At 51.8% G+C, this 26,163-nt stretch overlaps 2 protein-coding genes and 1 non-coding gene across 8 annotated transcripts in view; 1 reads left to right on the forward strand and 2 right to left on the reverse strand.

Annotated features, from left to right (window-relative positions):
* Nucleotides 1-985: 985 nt before the first annotated feature.
* SSRP1 (structure specific recognition protein 1) lies at nt 986-10,885 on the reverse strand. Its single transcript, XM_003954230.5, has 17 exons — nt 10,724-10,885; nt 10,062-10,234; nt 9,457-9,642; nt 8,431-8,536; nt 7,955-8,145; nt 7,621-7,851; nt 7,379-7,482; nt 7,148-7,276; nt 6,665-6,886; nt 5,853-5,925; nt 5,289-5,427; nt 5,091-5,136; nt 3,295-3,424; nt 2,710-2,880; nt 2,424-2,512; nt 1,701-1,887; nt 986-1,476 (listed from the first exon to the last, which is right to left on the reverse strand). Exons 2-17 carry the CDS (start codon nt 10,113-10,115, stop codon nt 1,405-1,407), a joined length of 2,130 nt encoding a protein of 709 aa, XP_003954279.2. The 5' UTR covers nt 10,116-10,234; nt 10,724-10,885; the 3' UTR covers nt 986-1,404.
* On the reverse strand, nt 3,857-3,959 carry LOC112204923 (small nucleolar RNA U13). The gene has a single exon (XR_002938666.1). It is a non-coding gene; the product is annotated as a small nucleolar RNA U13 (small nucleolar RNA).
* A 60-nt stretch (nt 10,886-10,945) lies between the features above and the next one.
* The window catches only part of P2RX3 (purinergic receptor P2X 3), a 36,093-nt gene continuing 20,875 nt past the window's right edge, over nt 10,946-26,163 (forward strand). For 3 of the 6 annotated variants that reach the window (XR_010147545.1, XM_001136930.6, XM_016920882.4), the window contains exons 1-8: nt 13,298-13,659; nt 21,503-21,638; nt 22,075-22,146; nt 22,381-22,444; nt 23,136-23,229; nt 23,593-23,670; nt 24,734-24,875; nt 25,754-25,890. Coding sequence is in view for 4 of the 6 variants with exons in the window: in XM_001136930.6 (XP_001136930.1) it covers nt 13,541-13,659; nt 21,503-21,638; nt 22,075-22,146; nt 22,381-22,444; nt 23,136-23,229; nt 23,593-23,670; nt 24,734-24,875; nt 25,754-25,890 (842 nt within the window). In the remaining 2 variants the exon portion in view is untranslated. Of the gene's footprint in view, nt 11,817-13,297; nt 13,660-18,905; nt 19,165-21,502; nt 21,639-22,074; nt 22,147-22,380; nt 22,445-23,135; nt 23,230-23,592; nt 23,671-24,733; nt 24,876-25,753; nt 25,891-26,163 lie in introns of those variants that run through there. The other 3 variants (XR_010147546.1, XM_063784009.1, XM_063784008.1) reach the window with 2 other exon arrangements.

Below are 26,163 nucleotides of genomic sequence, written 5' to 3' on the forward strand. Positions count from 1 at the left end.
GGGCGCTTCGTGAATATGCATGAGCCGGTGGAACCCGGGAGTGGGAAGCCCGTGCAGAATTCGTCCCACCGTCGGCAAGCAGGCGCGGCCCAGTACTCAATTATTCATGAGGCTTGCAGATGAGGGGCCCGCCCCAGTCTCAGACCGGGGCGAAACTGACGCAATTCAGCCGGGAGCGCTCGGGTAAAATGGCCACCGAGACGACTGCCTAGAGAAACTGCCTTGGCGGCCCCTCCCGGGCTCCGCCGCCTGCACAGAGCACAGTATCATCGAGCTACGCCGGCAAGAAGGTAGCCGCCGGCGGACTGAAGCGGCTTCCTGATACAACCACCTGAGTGCTGAGAACGCGCGCAACGTGGCCACCCTCCTGTGTCAATTCAGATTTAGAGCCGCCGTGAAGAAGTCTGGCAGCTCTGCATTCCTCATTAGTGACCTTTATCTCCTTTTAGGCCCCTTCTCAGACATGGGTTCCTCCCTACACTGAAGTTTGTATCCCCCCTTCTTCCCGTAAGAACAAAAGCTTCACATATACTCCGTACTTTCTTGCACCACCACCAGGATGCAACCACCACCACTCTACGCACACGCTCATCCTCCCCGACTCTCCAGGCTCAGGTTTCCACTCCCCCGGCTGCGGGAAGGACAGTCAATCCTGATTTCATTATCGAAAGCCTTGGAAGACCCTTGACTCATAGGTAAGGATGCAGCCAAGAGCTGCCTCCCCCTAGCTTGGTTGGCTAATGGAGTGTAACTGGGAGAAACTTCCTAATCAGATCAGCTCTCATTTCTAGACTCTCAGGTGGCCCATCCGGGCAGAGGCGGGTGAAAACCAATGCTTGTCCAGCCGGGAACAGAACAGGATGTACCTCGAGACTTGCTTCCCGGCTGGCCAGGAAGGCCCTGCCCAGTCTGACCAGAGCAGTAAACACCACCAATAAAAGTGGGAGCAACACACCAGGGCTACAAAGAAAGCATGAGGACATGGTTTCCAAAGTCAGTTCCCTTTATTAAATCATTTTCACAGACCAGAAATACAAAATAAAAGTAGAAATAGGCCCCAGGTAGGAGCTACAGGCCTGGCCTCACATGACCCCTGCTCCAGCAACTTGAACAGGACAAGCAGCAGCTACATCCTTAAGGTCGGGAAAGTAAGATGAGGATTTGGATCCTGCATTGCCCTGCCTCCCACCCTATCTCTCCCCAAATTATAAACAGCCATCCGTGGGAAGCAGCAGAGTTAAGACGTCTCCCCACTGCCCTAGTGACATACACACCAACAGGAGAGCATGTTCAGATGGCACAGAATCCAGGGACTGCATTTCATGAGGAGAAACTGGTACCAAAATATGGGTGGGGAGTCTGGGGGTGTGAGAAGGCAAGCGCAAAGAGAACCTTCCTCCGTTTCTACTCATCGGATCCTGACGCTGAGTCCTCTGAGCTGGGGGGAGTACTGGCTAGTTCTTCTTCTTCAGAGTCCTGAAAACCAAAGGTGTCTTAAGGGAAAAGCTGGAGTCCTGGGTGCCCCACCCACTCTTCAGTGAAGGGCCCACAATTCCCTACCGCCCCCAACTACAGCACCCCCCTTCAGAACCTCAGAATTCCACCATCCACTCCAACTCATTACTCTTACAGACCAACCCCACACAGACACACATGCCCCTCACCCTGCCCAGCCCACAGGCCCCACATTCCTGCCGCACCTCGCTCCTCCTCCTCTTCTTTTTGCTCTTGTTCTCTCCCGAAGAGCTCTCATCACTAGACACGAACTCTTTGCTCTTGAAGCTCTCGCTTAGCTGCCTTGAGGACGACTTGGATGATGAGCCCCTAGAGGGCGTGGATTTCTTTTCCATCTTTACCTTTACTTTCTTCTTCTTCTTTGACTTGTCCCTGTATTGGCAAGAGGGAAGAGGAGCTGGGCCTTCAGGTCCCCTGTCACCATGACCAAACCTCTCCCAGCTTTAACAAGGCCTTTCCCAATCCCAGCCACACAGCCCATTTCACTCTGAACGTAAATAGCTGCGTCAGCCTGAAGGGCACCAAGGGAGAGTATCATGAGTACACCAGAAGAATCAGAGGGCACAGCCTAAAGCAGCCCAATGTGCAAAACCTACTTGACATTTCTTGCTTTATCTTTTAGAGTTCATGTGAACTGTGCACTGCACTCCATAATAGTAGTTTTTTCATTCCCCCATACCTTCAAATAAAATGGTCCAGGAAAAGAGGCCATATTTCCCCAGTGACTTGAATGCCCTATTGTGTCACCCATACTTGGGCAATGGCCTACCCAGATTTGAGAAGCACTACCCTACTGCAGTCAGAAGCATCTCTGCTGTCTTTAACTTTCCAATGCTCAACTTCGGCCTGTTAAAAAAAAAAAAGTCTGCCACAAAAATCAGTGACTGGGCCATGTTCTCGACACTCACCTCTTAGAAGACTCGCCTCGGCCCCCTTCATATTCTTTCATGGCTTTTTCATAGTCCCTCCTGGCATCCTCAGCCTTGCGATCCCACTCCTGTCTCACACACAGAAAAAAACAGTTAAGAATAAGACCTCTCCCATCTCCCCTCTCCCCTGATGCAGGCAAAATCGATACAGAAAGTCCCACCAATGGCTCATACTGCTCCCCTATCAGTCATGAGACTCGCCACCCCAAGACAGCACCTCTCGCCAGCCCATGAGAGGCATCACCCCTCCTCTGCTGCTACTCACCTCTTTCTTCTCTTTGGACATTCCCTTCCAGATCTCGCCGGCCTTCTTGGAAAGATCCGTGATGCTGATGCCAGGATGGTCTGACTTGATCTTCTCTCGGCTGGCATTGAGCCACAGCATGTATGCAGACATGGGCCTCTTGGGGGCATTGGGGTCTTTGCCCTTCTTCACCTACATAAGAACCCAAATGCCTTCAGCTATTTCCCACAGAACCCATACATTTTCCCAAATAAATTATTTAGATCACTTAACTTGGAGAAAAAGTGGAGGACTAAATAGCATCAGGCGAGACGAGAGCTCCCTAAGGGCAAGGACAGTATCTCCTTCCCCTCTGCAATTCAGTTCCTAGCTTACCAGGACAGAAGCCCATCTCCTAATTCAGACCTTCCAGAAGCTTATTAATCTCAGGGCTAGTGAGAAAAATTTCCAAGAAGATACCCCTCAAGGCTATAATCACTGGCTATAAAAAACAGCCCCAAGGAAGAACAGGTCCTACTGGTGGTGGACAGGAGAAGGTAAAGAGAATATCTCCCACGCCCCCCACCCACTGCACCACACACAGCCCCTCCTATCTACAGTCTGCACCTCCACAGGCTTCTTGCGGCTCTTGCGGTCCTTGGCCATCTTGGCCTTTTTGAGCTGTTTCCGCTTCTTCTCATCCCGGTCACTGTCACCCTCATTACTGGAGGAGCTGGCAGAGGCGTTGCTGTCAAACCTGCCAGAGAACAAGCCAGGCTTAGACTTGAGGAGGGAAGACAGGACCCCACGGCCTCAGGACAGGAGGAAGACAAATCCAAAGATACCCACCCAAAAGGGGCAAGGGAGGAAGACCAGAGGACAGTATCCACCACCAATCCCCAACACTGCTTCCTCCCATTCACTGTGGTGGCTTCAGCCATGCCCTCTCCAGACCCAGCCACAGCAATTGGTTACTTGATCGGAATTAATGAATGAAAAACAAATCAATGAGCTTCAGCGGATCTCCCTGGGCATGGCCAAACCAGGTCCTAGTCCATCCCCAGGACACCACTGGCAGAAACACTGCCTCATTCATGCCTGGAACATGGCCCAAATCCACTTCACCACTTCCTTCGGAGTAATCACCTTAATCTACCCTATAGTCTTTTTTGTCTTCTTTTTTTTTCCATGTCAGATGGGTAATGTGTCGACATCGTAACAAGGCTGGAGGGTGGCACATTTCACACACGCACGTAACACCCAACCATTATGTTTATGAACTACAAAAGGATTGGCCCCTACAGTCTTCTGATGAAAAGATAATCAGTTACTACAAAAAGAGGAAAACCAACTTCAGTCCAACCCAGTGCCTACCCCTGTAATTGACAGTCTTGTCTGATATATGTGAAACTCCTCAAACAATGCAACTACCTTACACCTGTATGCTGCTGGACAGTCTTCAAGGCACTTTCACAAGTATTTGCTCATTAAACCTTCATAAACCTTCATAAACATGTGGCAGGCTGAACTAGAGGACTCCTGTTGGGTGTTTTTTTTGCTGCCCGACATTCTTTTACAATCCTTCTGGATTAAGAGAGCAGAGTCCCAATTTTCTGTTGGGAACCACCTTGCCCCCACTCAGGAAGGGCTTACCCCAACCACAGGCTCTAAGGGTGGGCACTTGGCCTATTTCTGGCCCATCAGACCCCGGCCCATTCTAATAACTCAGGCTAGAAAGGGGCAGGTAACCACTGTGTTCACTATGCTGTTCACCAAAAGAGGCACTTCTGGTGTTGTTTTAAACCAGTAGGATTAAGCCTGCCCTGAGCTTCTGAGAGTCACTGGGCACCCCATGGGGTAAACCTATTTTTAATTAAGGAAATCGGAAGAAATAGATTTGAGCGCCTGAATCCAGTAGTGTCTGAAGCCAATTAAATCCCCAGACTCCGCAGTAATATGAACTTATGAAATTCCCTTTTATATGTTCCCTTTTAAAGTGAGAGTGAATCACATTTCTGACACTGCTAACAAAAAGTCTTAACCAATTTAGCAAGGGTACTACTGCATTTCTACCGATGAGGAAATTGAGATTCAATGACTTACTCGACAACCCCCAGCAAGTAAGTGGCAAGCACCAGCTCATTCCCATTCTCTCCTCATCCAACTACGAACCAGCCCCGACTGGCACATTCAGGGCGGTATGGCCATAGATCCCACTATACTTTTCTGACTTCAAAATATGTCTTGCATTTACAAAGCCCTTGACAATTTCCAAAACATTTTCGTATATCACCTCATTGGAGGTCACTCTCCCATTCTGGGTCAGTAGCTAATGCTGGGACCTGAGAAATGTCCAGAAATCTTCTAGTCCCTTAAGCTTATGGGTCACCATCTTATCCCCACAAGGTACCACCAAAACTCACTCCTCTGCCACATCTTCCTCCTCTTCACCTGGGTTGAATGACTCATCTGAAAAAGGGCACAGGATGCATCAGCTTCTGCCCCAATGGAAATCCCCCCACCTCACCCAGGCACCCAGCTCTGGCCCAAGGGTGAGTCCAACCCGGGCCACAGCGAGGAGCGTCTGACCATCCTCGTGCTCAGCACGGAGGCTAACCCACCGGTTTCTTCTCCTGAGTCATCGCTGCTGTCATTGGCATTCTCCTCCCGGATCTTGCCTTCCTCCTTCATCCTCTCCAAGTAGGCATCATGCTGGTCCTCATCAGAGTCAGCATATTCATCGTAGCTTGGGTTCATGCCCTAGCCAGGGAAGAGTTCACAGTGGGGCCAACTCACCCTCGAGCCAGAATCCCTGCACACTCAAAAGCACACCCCCATGCCTGTCAAGTCAGAGCAGCAGCTCCCAGAAGACCTGGGGCTGGATTGTCCACACACAGCCAACGTGCAGGGCCTACGCCCAAGTACTTCCTGCCAACTGGGTTAGTCCAAGCCCCAAGCCCCTCCCTCTCCCAGCCCCACTGGGGGCTCCTGAGGGGCTGCATAGACTGGTCTAAGGTCATGCAGAGGAAACCTGCACCAGGAGGGGGAAAGGGTCACACGCACCTCTTTTTTCTATAAGGGTAAGAAGAGAAGAAAGAGTGAAAAAGAAGCCGGAAAAAATCTCCACCCCTTTCTCCCCTATAGAAAGACCAGGAGAGGGTCTCATCCTCCCCACACAGAAGTACCTCTTTCAATCCTCGGTTTTTGATGTTGAGCTTTTTCGCGTTGACAAAATCAAACAGTTTCCCATACTCCTCCCTGTGAGGGGACATGCACCATGTTACCAGAGAGGTAGTGCCAACACAGGGGCACACTAAACAATGTTCTGATTCCATGAGCTGGGGTAGACTGTGGAGCCTGGAGCTCTTGACTATGCTACCCAACCCAACAGCTTAGAAACCCCCAGAGGACAGCAGTAAGGCAGAGCCAGAGCCACACATTAGTCCTGAAAGAACTGCATGGCTTTGAAGAACTCTGGGAAAGAAAAGGCAGGGAAGGGTGCGCATCTGTTTACCAAATAAGCTCAGAGGGGAGTAAGTTGGGGCAGGGGATGTGGTCATCTTTTTTCATACTTCACAAGGTTGATATGAGGATTACAGGTGAAGATGCTTATAAAACGTTTAGTCCACAGTGAGCACTCAATAAGCATTAGCCGCTATGTTCTCAGGCACAAAGCTCATTCCAGGAAAGAAAGAGATAGCATTTCCATCATGGTGGGGAGTGGAGGAGAAAAAAGACCAGTAGCGAAGACATATAGCTTTCAGAATACGGAAAAAGTTTTTTTTGTTTTGTTTTGTTTTGTTTTTTTAATGACCAGAAAGAAAGCAATGGAGAGGTTTCTAAAGTCTGAGCACTCCAGGGAAAAGGACCAAATCCTGATGTAGCAAAAGAAAAATTCTGCTCTAGGGTTGGAGAGTGCCCCAGGCCACGCCAGCCTTCCTAGACAAAGCTGGCTCGGGACCAGGATGCCCAGGAAGTGACAGGTGGAGGTTCTCACCTCTCAATGCTGCTGAAGGTATACTGAGTGCCCTGCTTGGTCTCAATTTCAAAGTCAAAGGAACGAGTAGTAGTGGTACCACGAGCAAAGTTGACAAAGGAGATCTCATCGAAGCGGATGTGCACAGGTGGCTTGTGGACGTAGATGAAGCCCCGCTCCAGCGGGTAGAGCAGTCCTGAGCTTGCCTTGTAGGAACAGGTAATGCACTGGGCCCCTGAGTGCCTGACAGAGGGTGCAGGGAGCCTGGTTAGTGCCAACCTCAGCAGAGGCAAAGGGCGTATCTAGCAGCAGCGACATGAGTGCTCATGTCCTCGACTAAGTAAACCTCACTGAGCTGTTCTGACAGAGGCGCTGGCACCTATTGTGACAAAGGTCCCATCCAGGCCTCTAAGAGGCCACATTCCCATCTCAGGAAGGGTTTACCAAGGAGACACGGTATTTCCCATACCCAGGCAGGGCAGGATCCCAGGCCCACACTCTCACCCTTGGAAGTTGCCTGGCACTGTGATCTTGCGGTTCACCAGTGCTTTCATGACCCGGCTGACCATCTCATAGAGGGATCCTGACATGTTCTTGGTGAGCCGACCCTCAAAGCGCTTCTCCACTTCTTCCCTACAAAGAAAGCAAGGTGAGGTCACAACACTACTGCCTTCTAATGGCACACCTGTCTCCTGCCTGGACAGTGGTAGGAAACGAGTCCAGGGAGACACTCACTCGTTCATGTTCAGAGTCAACGAAATGTCCTCGTCCTTGGAGAAGAGGAGGATCAGGAAGTGGTAGCGAGTTTGGCCTTGCTTGATTGGGGGATCCAGGCTGATCTAGTAAGGAAGAGTACTAATTGACACTCTACAACAACTTGCAATTAACCAACATAGAATTCTGCACACCAGTGAGATCCATCTACTTAACACTTAGGCAAAAACCAGGATTATCCAGCCATAGGGGTTTCTGCTTACCACAAAGAACATCTGGCGCTGGTCCTTGTGGGGTAACAAAAACAGACGCAGTACTGTGGTGTAGGGGATCTTGTAGTCAAAGGTCTTGCCATGCAGGTGCAGAAAGGTGGGGTAGATCCGAATGTCATAACGACCACGAGGAGTCAGACACTGCAGCTCCCGGAAGATGCAGATGGCATCTCCCGTGGCCTGGATTACATCCGCCTTTGACAACACATTCTGGGCAAAGGCCTGCAAAAGCACATATTGGTAACCAAGCAGCAGGCCCTGCTCCCAGGCCAGCCAATGCCTGCTCAGCACCATCTGCTGCCAAGGCAACCAGGGGAAGCCTCACCTCAACAGGGTCCACACCATCCTCCTGGGTGGGTGGGACGTAGAAGCGCACCTCCATGAGAGACACCTCTGCGTCATCGTTTTGGTGGAATTCCAGTGTCACCTCATTCTTGCCTGTGGTGCACTGGGACACATTGCTGAGGGGTATCTCAAAGACTGGCTGGTCACCAATGTCAAAGGAAAGCAGCTGCCCTGTGAGGAAAGGGCTTATCCAGCCACAAGCTCCTCCCCTTAAGTCTGCATAAGCAATATTCCCACCAAACTGAGTTCCACAGAGACAGGATACTGCGGTTAGTCTGTTTAGACTATAACCCCAACCCCAGGCAGTATACTGTAGGTACTCAATAAACACATGATGAACATGCAAATAGATAGGAAACCAGAGACAGTGGCAGAGGGAAAAGAGCAAAACAAGTAAAAGGCTGAAACCCTTCACCCTATCTTCCTCCCCAAACCTCAGTCTTCCCCAGGACTCACCACCAAATTTCACTGTCCCCCAGTTCCAGCCCTTCACACAAAGGTCCTTCTCCATTAGCTCAAGGCGATAGTGAGTTTTGAAGAAATCAGAGAGTTTCTCAAACTCCTGTGGGTGGAGGGAAGAAAGCACAATCCCAGTAAACCTTGGTGGCCTTAACACCGACTTGAATGTCCTGGGATTATCTATTTCTGAGAAACTGCCCCAAATAGGCTTTATAAGAAATCCATGCTGACTTAGCAACCCAGCTCATGGTAAGATTGTTGAAAGAGATTGCTTCTAGCCACTGGATCTGACATTCCTGGTTATGGGCCATCTGACTTTATAAACTTTGTATAGGTATTACTTTAATGAAAGTGGAAATTAAAATCAAATAAAGCCTTTAACTCAAGCAGTTCAAAATGGAAAACAAAACCCACACTTTAAGATATCAAGCTAGCCAGGCGCAATGGCTCATACCTGTAATCTCAACCCTTTGGGAGGCCAAGGTGGGCGATCCCTTGAGTCTGAGAGCTCAAGACCAGACTGGGTAACATGGCAAAACGCCGTTTCTACCAAAAATTATTAAAAATCAGCTGGGCATGGTGGCATGTGCCTGTGGTACCAGATGCTCAGGAGGCTGAGATGGAAGGATTACTTGAGCCCAGGAGGCGGAGGCTGCAGTGAGCCGAGATTGCGCCACTGCACTCCAGCCTGGGTGACAGAGCAAGGCCCTGTCCCCAAAAAAAACCAAAAACACACACACACAAAGAAATCAAGCTAAGATTCTGAACCTTGATAAAAGCCACAGGCAGAAACTACTATCTAAATCAAGACAGAAGAAAATCTTCTGGAGTCAAGGCACACAGAAATTCACAAGACTTCAACGCTCAAAGCCAAACACTGATTGCCTGATGGCCTCACAGCCCTGCTCTAAGGAGCCCAAACTAGCAATCACAGGGTTACATGAGGAAGGAACCTCGAGTCTCTAGAAGATTAAAATAAGATGATGCAGTAAAAAGGAGGTTTATAGCCATGGGACATCTCACCGATTCTCGGAAGCCATCATACTTGTAGACATGGCCATTCTTTGTAAGCAGTTTAAGTCCATGGCCCAGAGCAACACGGCGCCAGATGCCTTCTGTTAACTCCCCAGCCTGGATGTTGTCCACTTTGCCTGTCTTGCTATTCTTGAAGATGATGCCCTGGCGGCTCAACCTCAGTCGACCATCATTCTGTAAGAAAAGCAGGCCCAGATCCATGGAGACAGTACACAGCATGTCCTGGGTTCTACAGCTCTACCTAACACACATTCCTGCTGCAAGTGGACTGGCCAGATTATCAATGCAGGAGCAACAGCTGAGGGTGCCAAGGAGTCTAGATTCTAAACCAGACTCTGGTATCTAGAACCCTTAACAGATTCTCAGTTTCCTCATCTGTAAAACAGGAATTGGGAACTGAACAGCATATATGGTCCCTATAACTCTGAGACTATCTCTCAGTATTGCCTTGAGTTGGTGGAGACACTAGGTACACATTATACTGAGTTTTCTTTTTCCAAAATAACGTTACCAAAGCAAGCTCTCATTAATGGACAAAAACTCTACCCTCCTTCCTTCTCTCTACTTGTATCACCTGTCCAAGCCATTCTCACCATGGAACCTTTCACCTCCTGATAGACGTCGTTGAACTCCAGTGTCTCTGCCATGTCGACCCCTGCCTGTGGTGGCCTGGGCAGAGCCCCAGGCTGCACAAGGGAAACCAAGTAAACTGGGAGCTGGGCCCCAACTCCTGAGTGGGTGTGCGGATGCTCAGCAGGTTGGGAATCTGAATTCAAGAGGAAGACAGATAAGCATGAAAGACAGCACCTCGCTGTGCTCACGGATGGAGCCAGGTAGCAACTCCCAGCTGCGCCTGGATGTCTCAGGATTTCCTCTGCCTGGAAACCTACAGACGGACGCTGCAGTGCCCGAGGGTCCAGGTCCAGGCCTGGGTGGAGAACCGGGCCTGGAATACCGCTGACACCCAACCCGACGCCCGCTCTGGCCGCTCCGGCGGGAGCCATGGCAACGAGCAGCGGAACCCCAGGGTCTGCCCGGAGCCCGCACATCGCACGCGACCCAATCCAGCTCAGAGTGCAGGGTTTCCCTCGCACCGCTCCCACCACCCCGCGGCCCCAGACCCACGGCTCACCCCCGCCCCACAGAATGGATTCGCCCGCTCCCCGCGGTTTCGAACGCGGAATGGTCCATGTCGAGCGTCCCGTGGGGGAGCGGGGCCCCTGCCTTCCTGGGACCGGGGACGACCACCACCTACCTCCTCAGGCTGCGGCCTCGCGAGGGCCCCGGCGCGAGAGGTGGGCGCGCTGGGGGGACGCGGGGGGGCGCGGGGCGGGGGATGGGGGGACACCGGGGAAGCTTTTCCCGCGTGCGCGGCCCCGCGTCCCGCCACCGGAAGCCGTGCACAGGCCACAGAGAGGACGAGCTGGCTAGAGAGACGCGAGTCGGGCCCGCCTGCGAGACAGTCGCATAGAGCGTCAGCGACTCTGGAGGACCTGAGGGAAGGGTGGTTGCCGTGAAGCCTCTCTCACCCAGGGGGAATCCGGCCTAGAAAATGTGTGTAGGGCTCTTTAGAAACTACAGACACTTCTTCAGTCGAGACTAGATACTAAAGAGAAATTGTGTAGTTTTATTGTATCAGACTTAGTACAGGGGTGGGGTGGGGGTGTGTATTGGAATGATGCGTGCCCGTTTCTCTGCAAAATAGTTTCTGTGTCATGGAAAGGAGTCGATGGGACAAGAAGAGAAGTATTTGAACAGTTGTGGGAGGAAACGACCTCTCCCACTGGCTGCGGAGAGTATGCGGGTGTTGGTGTCATCGTGGGTGCACTGCTTTCTGGCTGAACTGTCAAGTTCACTGTCTACACCCAAAATTTTCACATCCTTAACCGAAAATTATAGGTACCTCCAAGAGGCTGGCAAACGGCCTTATCCAGTTCAAGTCCTGGTGTCAGATTCACCTTGGAGCCAGAACTGATTTGAAACCACATCATCCTGTGGTTGCGGAAGCCAGGTCTCCCCCGTATAATCCCAGAGTGCATTTTGCAACATCAGAGACCAGACCTGGAAAAGATGTTTTAGTTTTTCTACCCCAACCTCCTTTTACTGATGGGAAAACTGAGACCCAAAGGGGAGTGAGTTGCCCAGGGTCTCAGTGCGTTGGCAACAAGGCTAGGTAGGACCCAGACCTCCTTAACACCACCAGTCCAGTTATCTTCTGTCATAATCACAGTGACTGGATGTTCAGAATGACTATTGATATGTGTCCTACATGAAGACATTAGTACAGAATATGTAAGCTCAAGATTTCCCTGACAATCAATACACCAGCTTGCTAAATCAATCCTGGGGTAAGAGACAACAGGAATGCACCCTTCTCCCCTGAACTCATAGCTTTAACCTCTGAGTAGTGGCTATTCCAGCATTATCTAGCAAAATAAATTCAACTGGGTTTAATAAATAGATATTGAGGGCCTATTACTACTTTAGCACACTTCTCAGATTTGAGGAAACTTGAACAAGGTGAAAACATCCCCGGCCAGGCGCGGTGGCTCACACCTGTAATCCTAGCACTTGGGGAGGCCAAGGCAGGGAGATCACTTGAGGTCAGGAGTTTGAGACCAGACTGGCCAACGTGGTGAAGCCCCGTCTCTATTAAAAATACAAAAATTAGCCAGGCGTGGTGGCGGGTGCCTATAATCCCAGCTACTCGGGAGGCTGAGGCATGAGAATTGCTTGAACCCAGGAGGCAGAGGTTGCAGTGAGCTGAGATTGTGCCACTGCACTCCAGCCCGGGTGACAGAGCGAGACTCTGTCAAAAAAAAAAAAAAAGAAAGAAAGAAAAAGAAAAAAAAAAGGAAGGAAGGGAAGGAAAGAAAGAAAAAAAAAAAACAGAAAAAAAACCCAGCCCCAACCTTTCAGGAAAACATAATCTAACAAATGACTTTAATAAATAAAGTGACAGTTTAAAAAAAAAGAAGTTGGCACATATACACCGTGGAATACTATGCAGCTATAAAACAGGATGAGTTCATGTCCTTTGCAGGGACATGGATGAAGCTGGACTCCATCATTCTGAGCAAATTATCACAAGGACAGAAAACCAAACACCGCATATTCTCACTCATAGGTGGGAATTGAACAATGAGAACACTTGGACACAGGGTAGGGAACATCACACACACCAGGGCCTGTCGCGGGGTGGGCAGAGTGGGGAGGGATAGCATTAGGAGATATACCTAATGTAAATGACGAGTTAACGGGTGCAACACACCAACATGGCACACGTATACATATGTAACAAACCTGCATGTTGTGCACATGTACCGTAGAACTTAAAGTATAATAATAATAATAAAAAGAAAACAAAACAAAACAAAAAAGACGTGCTAACTGCTATGCTACAGGTAGAGTGAAGCTCATTACCAGCTGGAGTTAGAAATATGTGACTCTTTACTCATCACACCTCAGAAGACCCAGAAAAACTTTCAAGAGACCTTTTCCCCCTGGCCCATGCCACTGGAGGCAACTCAGGAAAGGAGGGGATGGCTGCAGAACTGGGTGGAATTTGGCAGACACTCAGGAATGAAGAGGGTCCTTAGCTCAGGCAGGCTATTAGGTGACTGGGGGATGGGAAATTGCAAGGGGCTTTTAGGGAGTGTGTGAGCAGCTGGTGAGCTGGGATGAGGATGCTGCAGAAGAGAACAGAACAGAAACAGTAGACAGAGTGCAGATAAAACATTAGTCCCAGAGGGCTCCAGCCAGCTACATCCCAGGCAATCAGGAGCGCAGGATTGGAGACCCCACCCCTGCTGTGACATCACAGGGGAGTGGAGTGGAGACGAACAAAAAGGGGGTCCCCCGCCCTGGTCCTGGCCTCTTGGAAGCCAGAGTATCAAGAGCAGAGAGAATCTCACTAGGATTGCATGGCTTAAAGGGACAGGCTCCCCATTCCTCCAACCCCTCTAAGCTGCCCCCTCCAGGTCGTGATCTCGTCTCCCTGTCCTGTAGGACCTCCCTCTCCTGAGGCCACCACTGGGCCCCCTTCTGAGTGTCCCCTGAGCACTCTCTCAGCATGAACTGCATATCTGACTTCTTCACCTATGAGACCACCAAGTCGGTGGTTGTGAAGAGCTGGACCATCGGGATCATCAACCGAGTAGTTCAGCTTCTGATCATCTCCTACTTTGTAGGGTGAGTCTGTGGCCCTTCAGGTTCCTGGCGGGGTGGGCTGCCTGGCATCCCGTCTTCACCCTCCTGCCTCGGTGCTACCATCCAGCTTCCTGAGCTCCTCTGCTCCTGGGGAAAACAGTTTCTTCTGTGGAGCCGAGTCTTAAAGACTGGCCTCTGCCACCCCCACCTAGGACCTGAATTCACCCAGGTGAATTCTTTTCCCAGTTCATCCTCCAGGGTTGAGAGTGGTTTCAAGACACATGCTTGGAGTAGTAGGGTCCCTGCCCCGGCACTGCCCTCCACCGAGGGAGGGCTCAGGAGCTCCATCTCCACCCTCCCTGCTGTCATCTCCCCAACAAGAGAACAGGCAGACCCCCTCCCACATCTTCGAATTCCCCTCAGTCAACTCTTCGGGGTCTCAAAAAGACAAGACAGCACAGGAATAGGGAAGGGAAGGCACTGAGACAAGGGGGTGGTGGCAGGTTGATCAAGTTGGTGGCCGGGAGGGAAAGAGAGAACTGGATCTGTTTTAGAATGAGGAATTTCCTTCTGGCATGGATGGGTGAGATGGTGAGAGAGAGAAGGGCAAGGGAGAAGCCCTCTGCTCTTGAAGGGGAGGACAAAGAGGGAACTGCCCCTTGATGAGGAAACAAACAGAGGCCCAAGGGAAGAGTGGCCAAGGAGAAAAGGAGCTTTTCTGAACATAGTGCCGCTCCCTCCCCAGGAATCCAGAAATGCTCCCCTTTGTCAAAAAGTGTAAGTTCCCTACCTCTCCCTGACCCTGTGCCATGTAACCCATCCTAGGAGTTGCTTAAGAGCCAGGAAGGTGCAACCATCCCCTCAGCCCCCACCGCCTGCAAGCACACACCTACACACACACACACACGCACACAAAGGGCTGTGGAGCAGACAATGGCTGGGGAAGAATGTAGGTCCTGTCCTTCTTGTGGTCATTTCCACACACTGGTGGGCACCAGGAAATACAGGCAGAAACCTCGAAGGTTTTCTTTCCTGGCATGCGGGTCTCCAATCTTATGCTGTTCTTTCAGACAATGGGTCTTTGCATTTGAGGCAGCAAGCCACTGACTGTCAGGAGTTAGTTCAAGCAGGTCAAAGGAGAATCCTGTGTGCCTGTGGGCTGAAGATGCATGCAAACCTGCTTGCTTGAAATGTTGAAGTTTATGCGAGGGTGTGGAGGGAAAGGTGGCTAGATGTGACTTTTTAGGTGATTTTTTGCTCTGTGTGCTGGGCAAGCCCTGGTAGGCTTCAGTAGGCAGGTATTGTAAAAAGGCTGCACCATCCAGTGCTCCTTTGGGAGATTTTAGAAAAGGGATTCAAGCTTTGGAATAGCATTAAATGGCCACAAAGTTCCCTTCCAATGTTGAGGTTTTGTGTGATACGAGGTTTGCAAATGTTCACTGTCTGCATCTCTAGAGCTTGGCTCAAAGTTGGTTCCTAAATGTTCTGTGTTCACGTGTATATTCAATGCTGTGGTTGTTTATAGCCACAAGATGGTATGTTGGCCCAGGTGAGTGCAAAATCTGGCTCAGCACATTCCCCATCTGGCCTGGCTCCACTGGCTCCAGGCAGAGATTGATGGGGGAGAGAGTGGGCTCCTAGACCAGCCCGCTCAGCCCCCACTGCCCTTGTCTCTGTCTCATCATGATCAGATAGAATCCTCCAGTCCTCAGGGCTGGAGCCCAGCCTGCTGGAGCGAGTGTGCGAAGCTCTTTAGCATCTTAATTTCCAACCCCATCCATCTCCTAGCCTGACAGCTCCCCACGGGACACTGCCTTCCAGTTACATCAGCGCCCTCTGCAGCCCAGCCCCCTGACCTGAGTCCCATCTCCGTGTATGTGAACCCATGCACGTTGTGACTTCATGAGTCCACCGTCATTAATTTAGCAAAAATGTACCAGCATCTCTGCATGCCAGGCACTGTGGATTGAGGACGGAATGGTGGGCAAAAGCAGACAGGGTCCTCGCCCTCATGGGGCTTACAGCGGAAGGCAAGAGATGGCATTCATCTGATGATCTCCACAAACGTGAAATGTCAACTGTGGCTTAGAGGTGCACAGTTATAGAGAGCCACTTCTGTGAAGGTGTTTGGCCCAGTCAGGGAGTAAGGGAAGGTTTTCTGGAGATGTGACATTTTAGCCAAGACCCGAAGGATGAGTAAGAGCAACCCAGGTGAAAGAGGGAAGGAAGAGAGTTCAGGGCAGAGAAACCCACCTCTGCAAAGGGAAGGAGCCTGGCAAACAGGGGAAAGAAAAGAAGGTCATTGTGGCTGGAGCCGAGGGAGCAGAGATGAGTGAGGGTGGTGTGCGGTGGATGGGAACACACACAGAGGCCGGACCTCAGACACCCTTAGAGAGCTTTTGTTTTTACAGGAGATGAATAAACAGAAGCCATGAAAGCATTTTAACCCATGTGTCTGTGTGCACTTTTGTGTGTGTGTGCACGTGAGTTTGAGAGAGAGAGAGATAGACACGATGAGATCTGAGTTGGGAAGAGCACCTGGGCTGATTCCCTGGAAGTGGAAGGAGTAGGAGTGGGTGCAGGAAAACCTGCTAAGAGGCAGTTTATGGAGAGAGGTGACAGTGGCTTGGACCCAATCGAATTTGAAGGGATTTTTAAGGCTATAGTGTTAATATTTCACTGATACTTCAATCTCTTCCCCATCATCCCAACCAGGTCAACAACCTAGACTCTGCCTAACATGAGTCCATCATTTCTCTGAGAACTTCTCAGCAACACACCACCTGGTCATCTCACATACGCTCTCACCCCCGCCCCTGGCCTCAGCTGCTTGTCTGTGGTTGACACCATTTCATCACTATTTTCCTTTACCCACTCCAGGGCACACAGAGAGGCCTGGACTTACCTGATGTTTCTCACATCTTTTCTGGGTCCACATGGTAATCCCCACTCACCTCTGTGGAGTGGGACTTCCCGAGAGCCCATCCCCGTTCTGGATCCTTTGGGGACCTGAGAAGTTGAAGGAAATCCCTAGGATCTGAGTCCCTGGAAGCAATAGCCTGTGCTTGGCCTGAGGTTGATTTCCAGGGCCTTCCTGGAGGAAGCTGCCTCCTTGCAAACTAGGAGGCCAGGGACTTCCCAGGCCTTTGATGCCCCATTGTGCTGAAGGGTCACTGGTGGCTGCTGGAGCCTCTGACCCCATCACAGCCCTGCCCTACCTGCCCTGTTCCTCCCCCATACAAGACCCAGTCCACAAACTTGCCATCTGTACAGCCCCATGCTTTGGTTCATAAAATTCAGCCTCATTTCAGATCTTAGGTGGGAGTTCAATACATAAAGCAGGTGAAAGGGAGGAGCTGCTCTGGTTTAAAGAGAAGGGTCTAGAATCCTGCCTTCTTGGCTCTCCACTCCATCCTCTCAGCCCAGGGTATCACTGTGAGGCACCTTGTCAGCACAATTAAGTGACAGATATGGTGGAAAGAGCTGTTATGGTGGGAAGAACTGTTGGGCTGCCCCATCTTTTTTTTTTTTTTTTTTTTGAGACGGAGCCTTGCTCTGTCCCTCAGGCCGGAGTGCAGTGGTGCAATCTCGACTCACTGCAACCTCCGCCTCCTGGGTTGAAGCGACTCTTCTGCCTCAGCCTCACCGGTAGCTGGGATTACAGGCCTATGCCACGACGCCCGGCTAATTTTTGTATTTTTAGTAGAGATGGGGTTTCACCATGTTGGCCAGGCTGGTCTCGAACTCCTGACCTCAAGTGATCCACCTGCCTCGACCTCCCAAAGTGCAGGGATTACAACATGAGTCACCATGCCTGGCTGGATGCCCCATGTGGACCAGTCATCCTGGTCCAGAGAGAGGAGTGACTCTCATTCCTGCCTGCCCTCTCCCCCAATATGGAACATAGAGCACTTGGTTAGAAGCCTGGCTCTGACACCAACTAGGAGAGGGCCTCCTAAGAGTGACTTTACATCTCTAAGTCTCAGTCCCCATATCTGGAAAATGGATTTAGGAATACCTCCTCCCTGGGAGTTATAGGGAGGGGAGGTAACATATGTCAAGTGCCTTGCGGAGATGGTGACTCAGTAATAGATGGCAACTGCGACTACTTCACAAAGACCCCCCCATCACCCCTCCCCCTTTCCCTCTGCCCAGCTCACACCTTCCTAAGAGACCCCTCTCCTCCTCCCACACACACAGCGTGCACTCTTCACACCCACTCCCCAGCCTCCTCCTTGACTCCCTGGGGGCGGATGGGAGGGTGCTGGGGCGCGGCTCTGGCCTCTCTCCTGCACATCCCACCTGCCAAGGAGCTGCCACACGCCTTCCGCTCTATAAATAATAAACCATGAATGCGAGAAGAAAATAGTCAGAGCAGCAGAGTAAATGCCAAGAATCGAAGGCTCAGGCCTGCCCTAGCTCCTGAGCCCTGGCCTCCAGAGACAGCCTCAGCCCCTCCGTTCTGGAAATGAAGCATCCCCTTCTTTCTAGCCGCCTTGATGACATCCCAAGGCCCTGTGAGGCCATTGAAATTCTTCCACTTGTTATTTAAGTCAGAGAGAGAATTCTAATGTGGCCTCTCCGCCCCACTGGGCACAAGAAGGAGCCTTGAAGGAGGAGGAGGAGGTAGGAGATTGGTTGATTGTTCCTTGGAGTCCTCGGCCCTTTCCTCCTGAGACTTTCCTAAGCCAGGAGATGCTTTCACTGGTGATGGAGCAGGAGCTGGTAGGAAAAGCACAGGGTCCGGTTCAGGGGGCCAGCATGGCCTGGCTTTGAGCTGGGACACAGCTAGAGACCTTCGAGTGAAGAGGCTGTGAGTGGTCTGGAGCAGGTTGTCTGGTTAGAGCTGACATACCAGCTTTGCAATCCTGGGCAAGTTAGCACCCTCTCTGTGCCTCAGTTTCCTCATTCATGACATGAAGGTAATAACGAAGCTGTCTCAGTAAGAATGTAGTGAAAGATTCGGCTTAGCAAGTGCTGCATTGGTTATATAATACTAGTCTGAACTCTGCATCTCCAAATGTTCCTGGACTTTAAGGACGCAGGGCAGGGGCCTCAGAAAACCATTTCCTTAGGTCGACACTGAGAAATATGTCTATTCTGTGGCTAGGCACATTGAGGCTCGGTTCCAGAAGGGTGTGTTTAGACCACAGTTTGCACTCTGCGAATGTACAGCCAACAGCCATCTTAGCTGGAAGCAGAGAGCCTAGGCCCCAGACCTCACTCCCTTCACTCTGCAGGGCCCCAGGCTGTGAGCTAATAATGCTCATTTGGGTTTCCTGTGACAGGGAGGCTCCCTTCTCTTCTGCAAGGACGTAATTTGGCAGATGGGATTTCTACGTGAGGCATACTTCCTTGTGAAATCTGAATGAAACCCCTCCCCTTCCAAAAAAAGAAGAAAAGAAAAGTGCTGGGAGATAAAGCAGCACCACAAGGCCCCATAGAAGGCGGTGTGCATGAGAGCATTTTACAAGCACGCAAGTCACTCTAAGTGGTGCGTTAATCAGGATGCCGCCTGCCTGCTCTAAAGGAGCAATAGGAAAACAGGTAACGGGTTTGAAGCCATATGCTGGTGCTGTGACTACACCCTTTCTCTCCTGCTCAAGAAATCATTCAGAATTCAAGCCAGTAATACTACTGAAAAAATGATAAATATGTGAGGTAGTAAATATGATCATTAGCATGACATAATCATTCCACAAGGTATAGGCATATCAAAACACCCACATTGTGCCCCATGAATACGTACAATTATTACTTATCAATAATAAATAGGGCTGGGCATGGTGGATCCCGCCTGTAATCCCAGCACTTTGGGAGGCCAAGGCAGGCAGATCACTTGAGGCCAGGAGTTTGAGACCAACCTGGCCAACATGGAAAAACCCCATCTCTACTAAAAACAAAAAAGTTAGCCAGGCGTGGTTGTGCGTGCCTGTAGTCCCAGCTACTCAGGAGGCTGAAGCACGAGAATCACTTGAGCCCGGGAGGCAGAGGTTGCAGTGAGCCGAGATGGTGCCAGTGCCTGGGTAACAGAGTGACACTCTGTCTCAAATAATAATAATAAATAGTATTTATTTATCAAAAATTTAAACTTAAATTAGAATAAAAAGAAAAAAAGATTCCAGTGAGCAAAGGAAGACCCATGATGGGGATAACACCAAACCCTCTCACTGAAAACCGAACGAAGAGCCGCTTGCAAATATCCGCTGGGGTTTGCAGTAAATAGGATTGTGGTGTCCAAACTATAAGTGGCTGGGACCCCCGGTACGTTCTGGGAGCTGCTGCTGTAGGTGACCCCAGAGATCATTCAGTCCAGCCTCCACCTGAGGAAGGGGCCTCCTCTCAGCACACCTGCCAGGTGAGCAACATGCTGTCCTGGAGTCTTCCCAGACGTGTGGCACGCGTGTGGTGACTTTCCGCAGCAGGCGGTTCTGGGATTGAAGTCCTCGCCCACCTCCTTATAGAATCCTCAGGTCAGCCCAGCTCCTGCCTCTGCAGCTTCCCAGCCTCTAACTCCTACGGCTTTGTCTTCTCTGGGCTACACAGTCTCAAATTCCTTCCACTCACCTTCATCTGGTGTGGTTTTCCAACCTCGTGCCACCCTGGTTAGAAGCAGAAAATGCCCTCACCCAGCATTTCCAAAAGTGTGCTCCTCTGTTCCATGAGACGTCACCAGTATTTCTCCAAGACTGGCTTCTGTGGTCAAATAAGACTGGGAGACAGTGAGGTTAACAAAATGTAATAGATGTATTTGTTTGTTTACATCGTATGTTTCTCGGGGAAGGAGGAGGGTTGCATGGCATTTTCTAAACGTATTTGATGAGGTTTTCTCATCTGTCGAATGGGAATGGTGGCAGCATCTACCTCCCAGTGTGCCATCAGGAACAAAGGCAATCTTGCCAAAGGCTGGAAGTGTGGGATTAAGTGAGGCTGAGCGGGGACTTCAGCCTTGAGGGCTGTGATTGGCGATTTCAAATGGAAAGGCAGGCACTTTATAGGAAAGCAGAGGCACGAGTTGCCAGCAAGTATTTGCAGGCCCTTCTTGCTCGAGGCGGGGAAAGTCTGAGAAGGAAGATAGGGATGGAAAAAGGGAAGGCCTCATCCACGTGGTCCCATTATGGCTTAAAGCTGTAGGAAGGCGCCAGTACAGGTAAATGACCACTGGGTGGCAGCACAATCCAGGGAATAAGATCAGACTCTTCCTCCCTCCTTCCCCAGCACCCCCACCTTCAACCGAGCTCCTTTACCTGCCAGGTAAAAGCTCAGCCGCTGTCCCCCGCTTCCTCCTCTGTTCTCATCTGACACCTGGGCAGATAGATTCTGCCAAGCACCGAGCTCCCAAGGACCTTTATTGATTTGTTTACTGAGCTACTTTGTGTTGGACACTTAGGGTACAGCCGTGGGCCAAGGCTGGAATGCACGGGAGCAGAGGCCTGGGATCCTCTGTCCTTCTGTCTCCTGGGTGCCTGCCAGAGAAGTGGCCCCCATCAGCAGCATGGAATGACTTTGAGCCATGCATTCTCAATGGGGCCATATGGCCCCCAAGGAGGTGAAAATTGGTTCTCACTCTTTTTATGCATAAAGCACAAATTTGCATACAGTACATAAACAGATATCTGTGATATCAAAGTTTCATGGAGGGGGGGACCACTAGGGGAGAAAATGTCTAGAAAGGCACCTGAGGGGCAGTAGTGGGACAAAAGGTGGAGAAACGCTATTCTAAGTCAACCAAGGGCTCACTCTAGGTCTCACGCCTCCGGAAGGAACCATCCGCACACCCTGCCAGGCATGGCCAAGTGTTGGCAGGAAGGTGACCTCTCCCAGCTTCTGTCTGCTGGGTCTATGGACTCCTCTCTTTCTCTTCATTTATGCTCTCCTGCCCCAGGTGGGTTTTCTTGCACGAGAAGGCTTACCAGGTACGGGACACAGCCATTGAGTCCTCGGTGGTAACCAAGGTGAAGGGCTCCGGACTCTACGCCAACAGAGTCATGGATGTGTCTGATTACGTGACGCCACCTCAGGTATGGTTCCCCTACCCAGAGAGGCATGTGGATGTCCAGACACTGGGCAGGTTGGAAGGGAGAAAGTGAGCAAAGAGTGCCAATGGGATTCCCAAACTAGAATCCATGATGTCACTGATCCAGAGGACCTCTCCCCCAGCAGCTGAGAGCTGTGCGAGAGCTTGGGCCTGTGGTGCTGGGCATCAGGAAAGCTGGGTTCCTCTCCAGGCTCTGCCACAACTTGTAATGCAATCAAGGACAACACACATGGGGGAAGGGGGCCATGTGGGTGGCTGCAAAGAGCCAGCTCTGCCCCTCACCAGCCCTGTGACCTTGGCCAAGTCACTAGACACAAGCCTCGCTTTCCTCATCTGTAGAGTGGGGATAATCAATTATAGTCCCTGTCTCACTGATTGGGACTGTTGGATGTTTTTCTCTCCCTTCCTCTCCTCCCAAGGGCACCTCGGTCTTTGTCATCATCACCAAGATGATTGTTACTGAAAATCAGATGCAAGGATTCTGCCCAGAGGTGAGGGGAGGACAGAGGTTGGGTGAAGCAGGTCAAGGCTGAAAATGTTGGTGGGAGTGGGAGCGGTGGCAGGGAGGGGCGAGGTATGAGCAGAGGCCCCAAGTCTGACCTTGCAACTGGGACCTGGGACCTCCACCCTCCTAAGGCTGTTGGTTGTGGGGAGGTCGAGGGAGTCGCAGAGCTCACCAGGCCGGGACAGTGTCCTTCACCAACCTGTGACCCGTCTGCCCACAGAGTGAGGAGAAATACCGCTGTGTATCAGACAGCCAGTGCGGGCCTGAGCGCTTCCCAGGTGGGGGTGAGTCCAGCCCCTTACCCACCCCACAATCCCAAGTGTTAGTGGGACCCATGGGGGAGAGCCCGTCGTTGGAGAGGGAGTGGGAACCAGCCTGTTCCATGTCATTCTGCTGGCATTTACAGTTGCTCCCTGGGTGCCACACCCAGTGGGTGCTACAAAGGTGGCATGGCCCCTGCCCCCAGAGGAGTTCCCAGTCTAGGATGGTGGTGACAGACAGGGGTGCTTGAAGTGGCCTGTGCTGTCCAGGAGGTACAAAGGACTGTTGAGCCTAGGGGAGGGGGAGAGATTGCTTCTGGGTGAGCAGTACCCAAAGGCTTCCTTGAGGTGGTGACATTTGGGATGGTCCCTGAAGATGAATAGGATTTGGCAGGACAGAGGGGGCTTCAAAAAGTTCATTCCAGACAGAAGGAACAGCTGCAGCACAGACTCAGAGGCAAGGAAGGAAGCACAAGAAGAAGAGGTGTCCTCAGGGTTGCTGGGGCTCGGAGCACATGAAAGGAAGGCTGTCACCTCCCTTTGGCTGGGTCTGGGGCTCAGGAGAAGCAGCAGGAGAGAAGTCAGCTCCCTTTTCCCTGCCTGCTCTTTTCCCCCACTTGCCAGGGTCCCTGATGGGGGGAAGGGAAGAGGGAGGAAGGAAAGGGAGAGGAGCAAAGGGCAGGCAGCCACCCAGCAGCTGTGGCTCTCACTTTAGGGATCCTCACTGGCCGCTGCGTGAACTACAGCTCTGTGCTCCGGACCTGTGAGATCCAGGGCTGGTGCCCCACGGAGGTGGACACGGTGGAAACGTAAGGCTCCAAGCCAGACAGGAGGAGACAGGCCCCCACCTCAGCTCCCCTTTGCCCATGTGGGAGCCGTGCGTCTCTGAGCTTGAGGAGGGTCTGTGGCTTTCTCCAGTGTTGTCCCTTCCTGGTGTGGGGGGTGGCCTCAGGCCCAGGGTATCATCTTCCCCAGCCCACCCACCTGCCTCCTCCTCCTGCTCTGACACTCAGGCACAGACAGCCCCTTCCTATAGCCCACTCTCAAAGTGCCCTTTATCTATAAGAGGTCTCCCTTTGGAGGCATCCACCAGGAAAGGTCGCCCTCAGGTGAAAGCCTTCATTTCCCCCTCTTCTTCCTGGAAAGCTAAGGCCTCCTGTGCTCACCCACAGGCCCATCATGATGGAAGCTGAGAACTTCACTATTTTCATCAAGAACAGCATCCGTTTCCCCCTCTTCAACTTTGAGAAGTGAGTCCCCACTCCTTCCCTAAAGCCAAGATGCAGGCACCCCCGGCCCTGCCAACCTGTTTTCAGGGAAGTGGAGATGCCCCCTCGCCACAGTTCTTCCCACTTTCGCTCCACTGACCCATCTCCCTGGGCCTACCATTCCCAATCTCCCAACGGGCCTTGGCCACTGAGGATCAGGTGAACTTTGGGGTCAGTTTCTCTGCCAGCCTCCCCGCCTTGGGGCTCAGACCCAAACGGGAGTTTTGCTTGGGGTAGGAGAGGGACAACTTAGGCCTAGTCGTGGGTCAAGGATGCCTTCAACGGTTGAAACCCTTTCGGTCTCGTCCCATTCTTTTTCCCCACATCTAGCCCATGTGTGGAAATCCCTTTTCTCTTAGTCAGTTCAGCCCCCCTTCATTGACTTACTCATTCCACAGCTACTCAGTGGGCATTGGCCATGTGCAGAGGGCAATGCCAGTCACTACAGAAGTGCACTAGGCCAGGCGCAGTGACAAATGCCTGTAATCCCTGCACTTTGGGAGGCCGAGACGGGTGGATCACGAGGTCAGGAGTTTGCGACCAGCCTGGCCAACATGGTGAAACCCCGTCTGTACCAAAAAAAAAAAAAAAAATTAGCCAGGCGCCGTGGCGCACCCCTGTAATCCCAGCTACTTGGGAGACTGAGGCAGGAGAATCGCTTGAACCTGGGAGGCAGAGGTTGCAGTGAGCCGAGATCATGCCACCGCGCTCCAGCCTGGGCAACAGACCGAGACTCCGGCTCAAAAAAAAAAAAAATGCACAGAGTAACCAGGAATGATTCCTGCCCTCTCGAACTCCCAGCCTGGCAGCTGGAGATTAGTCACCGACATACATCACCCTGATAAACAGGGAAGGCGGTGATGGGGCACCAGAAAGATGCAGGGAAAGGAAAGAGGGGAGGGAGATGGCGAGGTCCAGATGAAGGCTGAGGGCTCAGATCCCCCCTAGGCGTGGAGGGCCCTGAGGCTCCGGAAGGCGGGGAGAGATTGCACAAGACGATCTTCCCATGAACCCTGGGCTGACCTCTCTCTCTGCTCCTCCCCAGGGGAAACCTCCTTCCCAACCTGACAGCCAGGGACATGAAGACCTGCCGCTTCCACCCGGACAAGGACCCTTTCTGCCCCATCTTGCGGGTAGGGGACGTGGTCAAGTTTGCGGGGCAGGATTTTGCCAAACTGGCGCGCACGGTGAGGACCTAGCCATCCTTCCGCGACCCCAAACTCCCCACCTTCAGCCCTTTCCCAGATTTCAGGGCCCTTTGGCCGGCACTGGCCAGGAGCCGCCGCGAGACACCGCCACCTGGTGGAAGCATCCCAGGCCTGCCACTGGCTTTGTGCCTGAATCCTTTCTGCTCTCCCCGCGCAGAGCGGTCTTGCCCCCCACCCCTGCCGAGTCCACCTTCCTCAAGCCTCAGTTTCCCACTCCCATCTTCACACTTCACCTCAGGCAAAGGCCTTAGATCTGTAATAAGCCCCAAACGACGGGAAAGTAGACCTGTGGCCACTTTCTCCTGTGTTGTAGCTAAAGCACTGAAGATCCCAAAAGTAGGACTCAGAGGCTCCAGTGTTCGCATCCGAGCCACAACCTTTTTTTTTTTTTCTTTTTTTTTTTTTTTTTTTTTGAGACAGAGTCTCGATCTGTCGCCCAGGCTAGAGTGCATGGCGCGATTTCGGCTCACTGCAACCTCCGCCTCCCAGGTTCACGCCATTCTCCTGCCTCAGCCTCCGGAGTAGCTGGGACCAAGCCCGGCTAATTTTTGGTATTTTTAGTAGAGTCAGGGGTTCGCCGTGTTAGCCAGGATGGTCTCGATCTCCTGACCTCGTGATCCGCCCGCCTTGGCCTCCCAAAGTGCTGGGATTACAGGTGTGAATCACCGCACCCGGCCACCACAGCACTTCTTTACTGAGCAGTATATGACATGTCACTTTCCGTTCTCCCTGCCTCCGTCTCCCACCTGGAGGATGGGAGGAAATCATTTGTCACCACCTCCACCCCACCCCCACCCTGGCCCAGCGCAGGGAGTCAGAGGGCGAGGGGAAAGCTCATACCCGGCCCGTTTCTTCAGGGGGGAGTTCTGGGCATTAAGATCGGCTGGGTGTGCGACTTGGACAAGGCCTGGGACCAGTGCATCCCCAAATACTCCTTCACCCGGCTCGACAGCGTTTCTGAGAAAAGCAGCGTGTCCCCAGGCTACAACTTCAGGTAATTCCCTGTCTCCTGGGACACCAGGAGAAGAAGGTGTGGGCTGTTAGCGGCAATGTTTATTGGGGAGACAAGATCCCACATCCATCCACCCACCCCTGGCCCCAAGTCCCACCTCAGGTTTCATTTCAAATCAGGAAGGACTCTCTAACAGCCATTAGGATCTAGCTGGTTGTCCTGGGAGACAGTGTCTCCTTATCACTAAAGGGGACCATGCCAAGGATTCCTGCTGCAGGTCAGTAGTTAGAAGAGAGGGCCAAGGTCTCTTGAAAT

Source organism: Pan troglodytes, chromosome 9 (genome assembly GCF_028858775.2).
Source record: "Pan troglodytes isolate AG18354 chromosome 9, NHGRI_mPanTro3-v2.0_pri, whole genome shotgun sequence".
Classification (NCBI taxonomy): domain Eukaryota; kingdom Metazoa; phylum Chordata; class Mammalia; order Primates; family Hominidae; genus Pan; species Pan troglodytes.

Excerpts from the sequence above, each read along its gene's own strand:
- SSRP1 (XM_003954230.5), bottom strand. The coding sequence starts at position 10,115 with ATGGCAGAGACACTGGAGTTCAACGACGTCTATCAGGAGGTGAAAGGT. Across the intron at positions 7,277-7,378 it reads TTGACTCTGAACATGAACGA|GGAAGAAGTGGAGAAGCGCT; the intron begins GTGAGTGTCTCC and ends CTTTCTTTGTAG. Across the intron at positions 5,926-6,664 it reads ACCTTCAGCAGCATTGAGAG|GGAGGAGTATGGGAAACTGT; the intron begins GTGAGAACCTCC and ends GTCCCCTCACAG.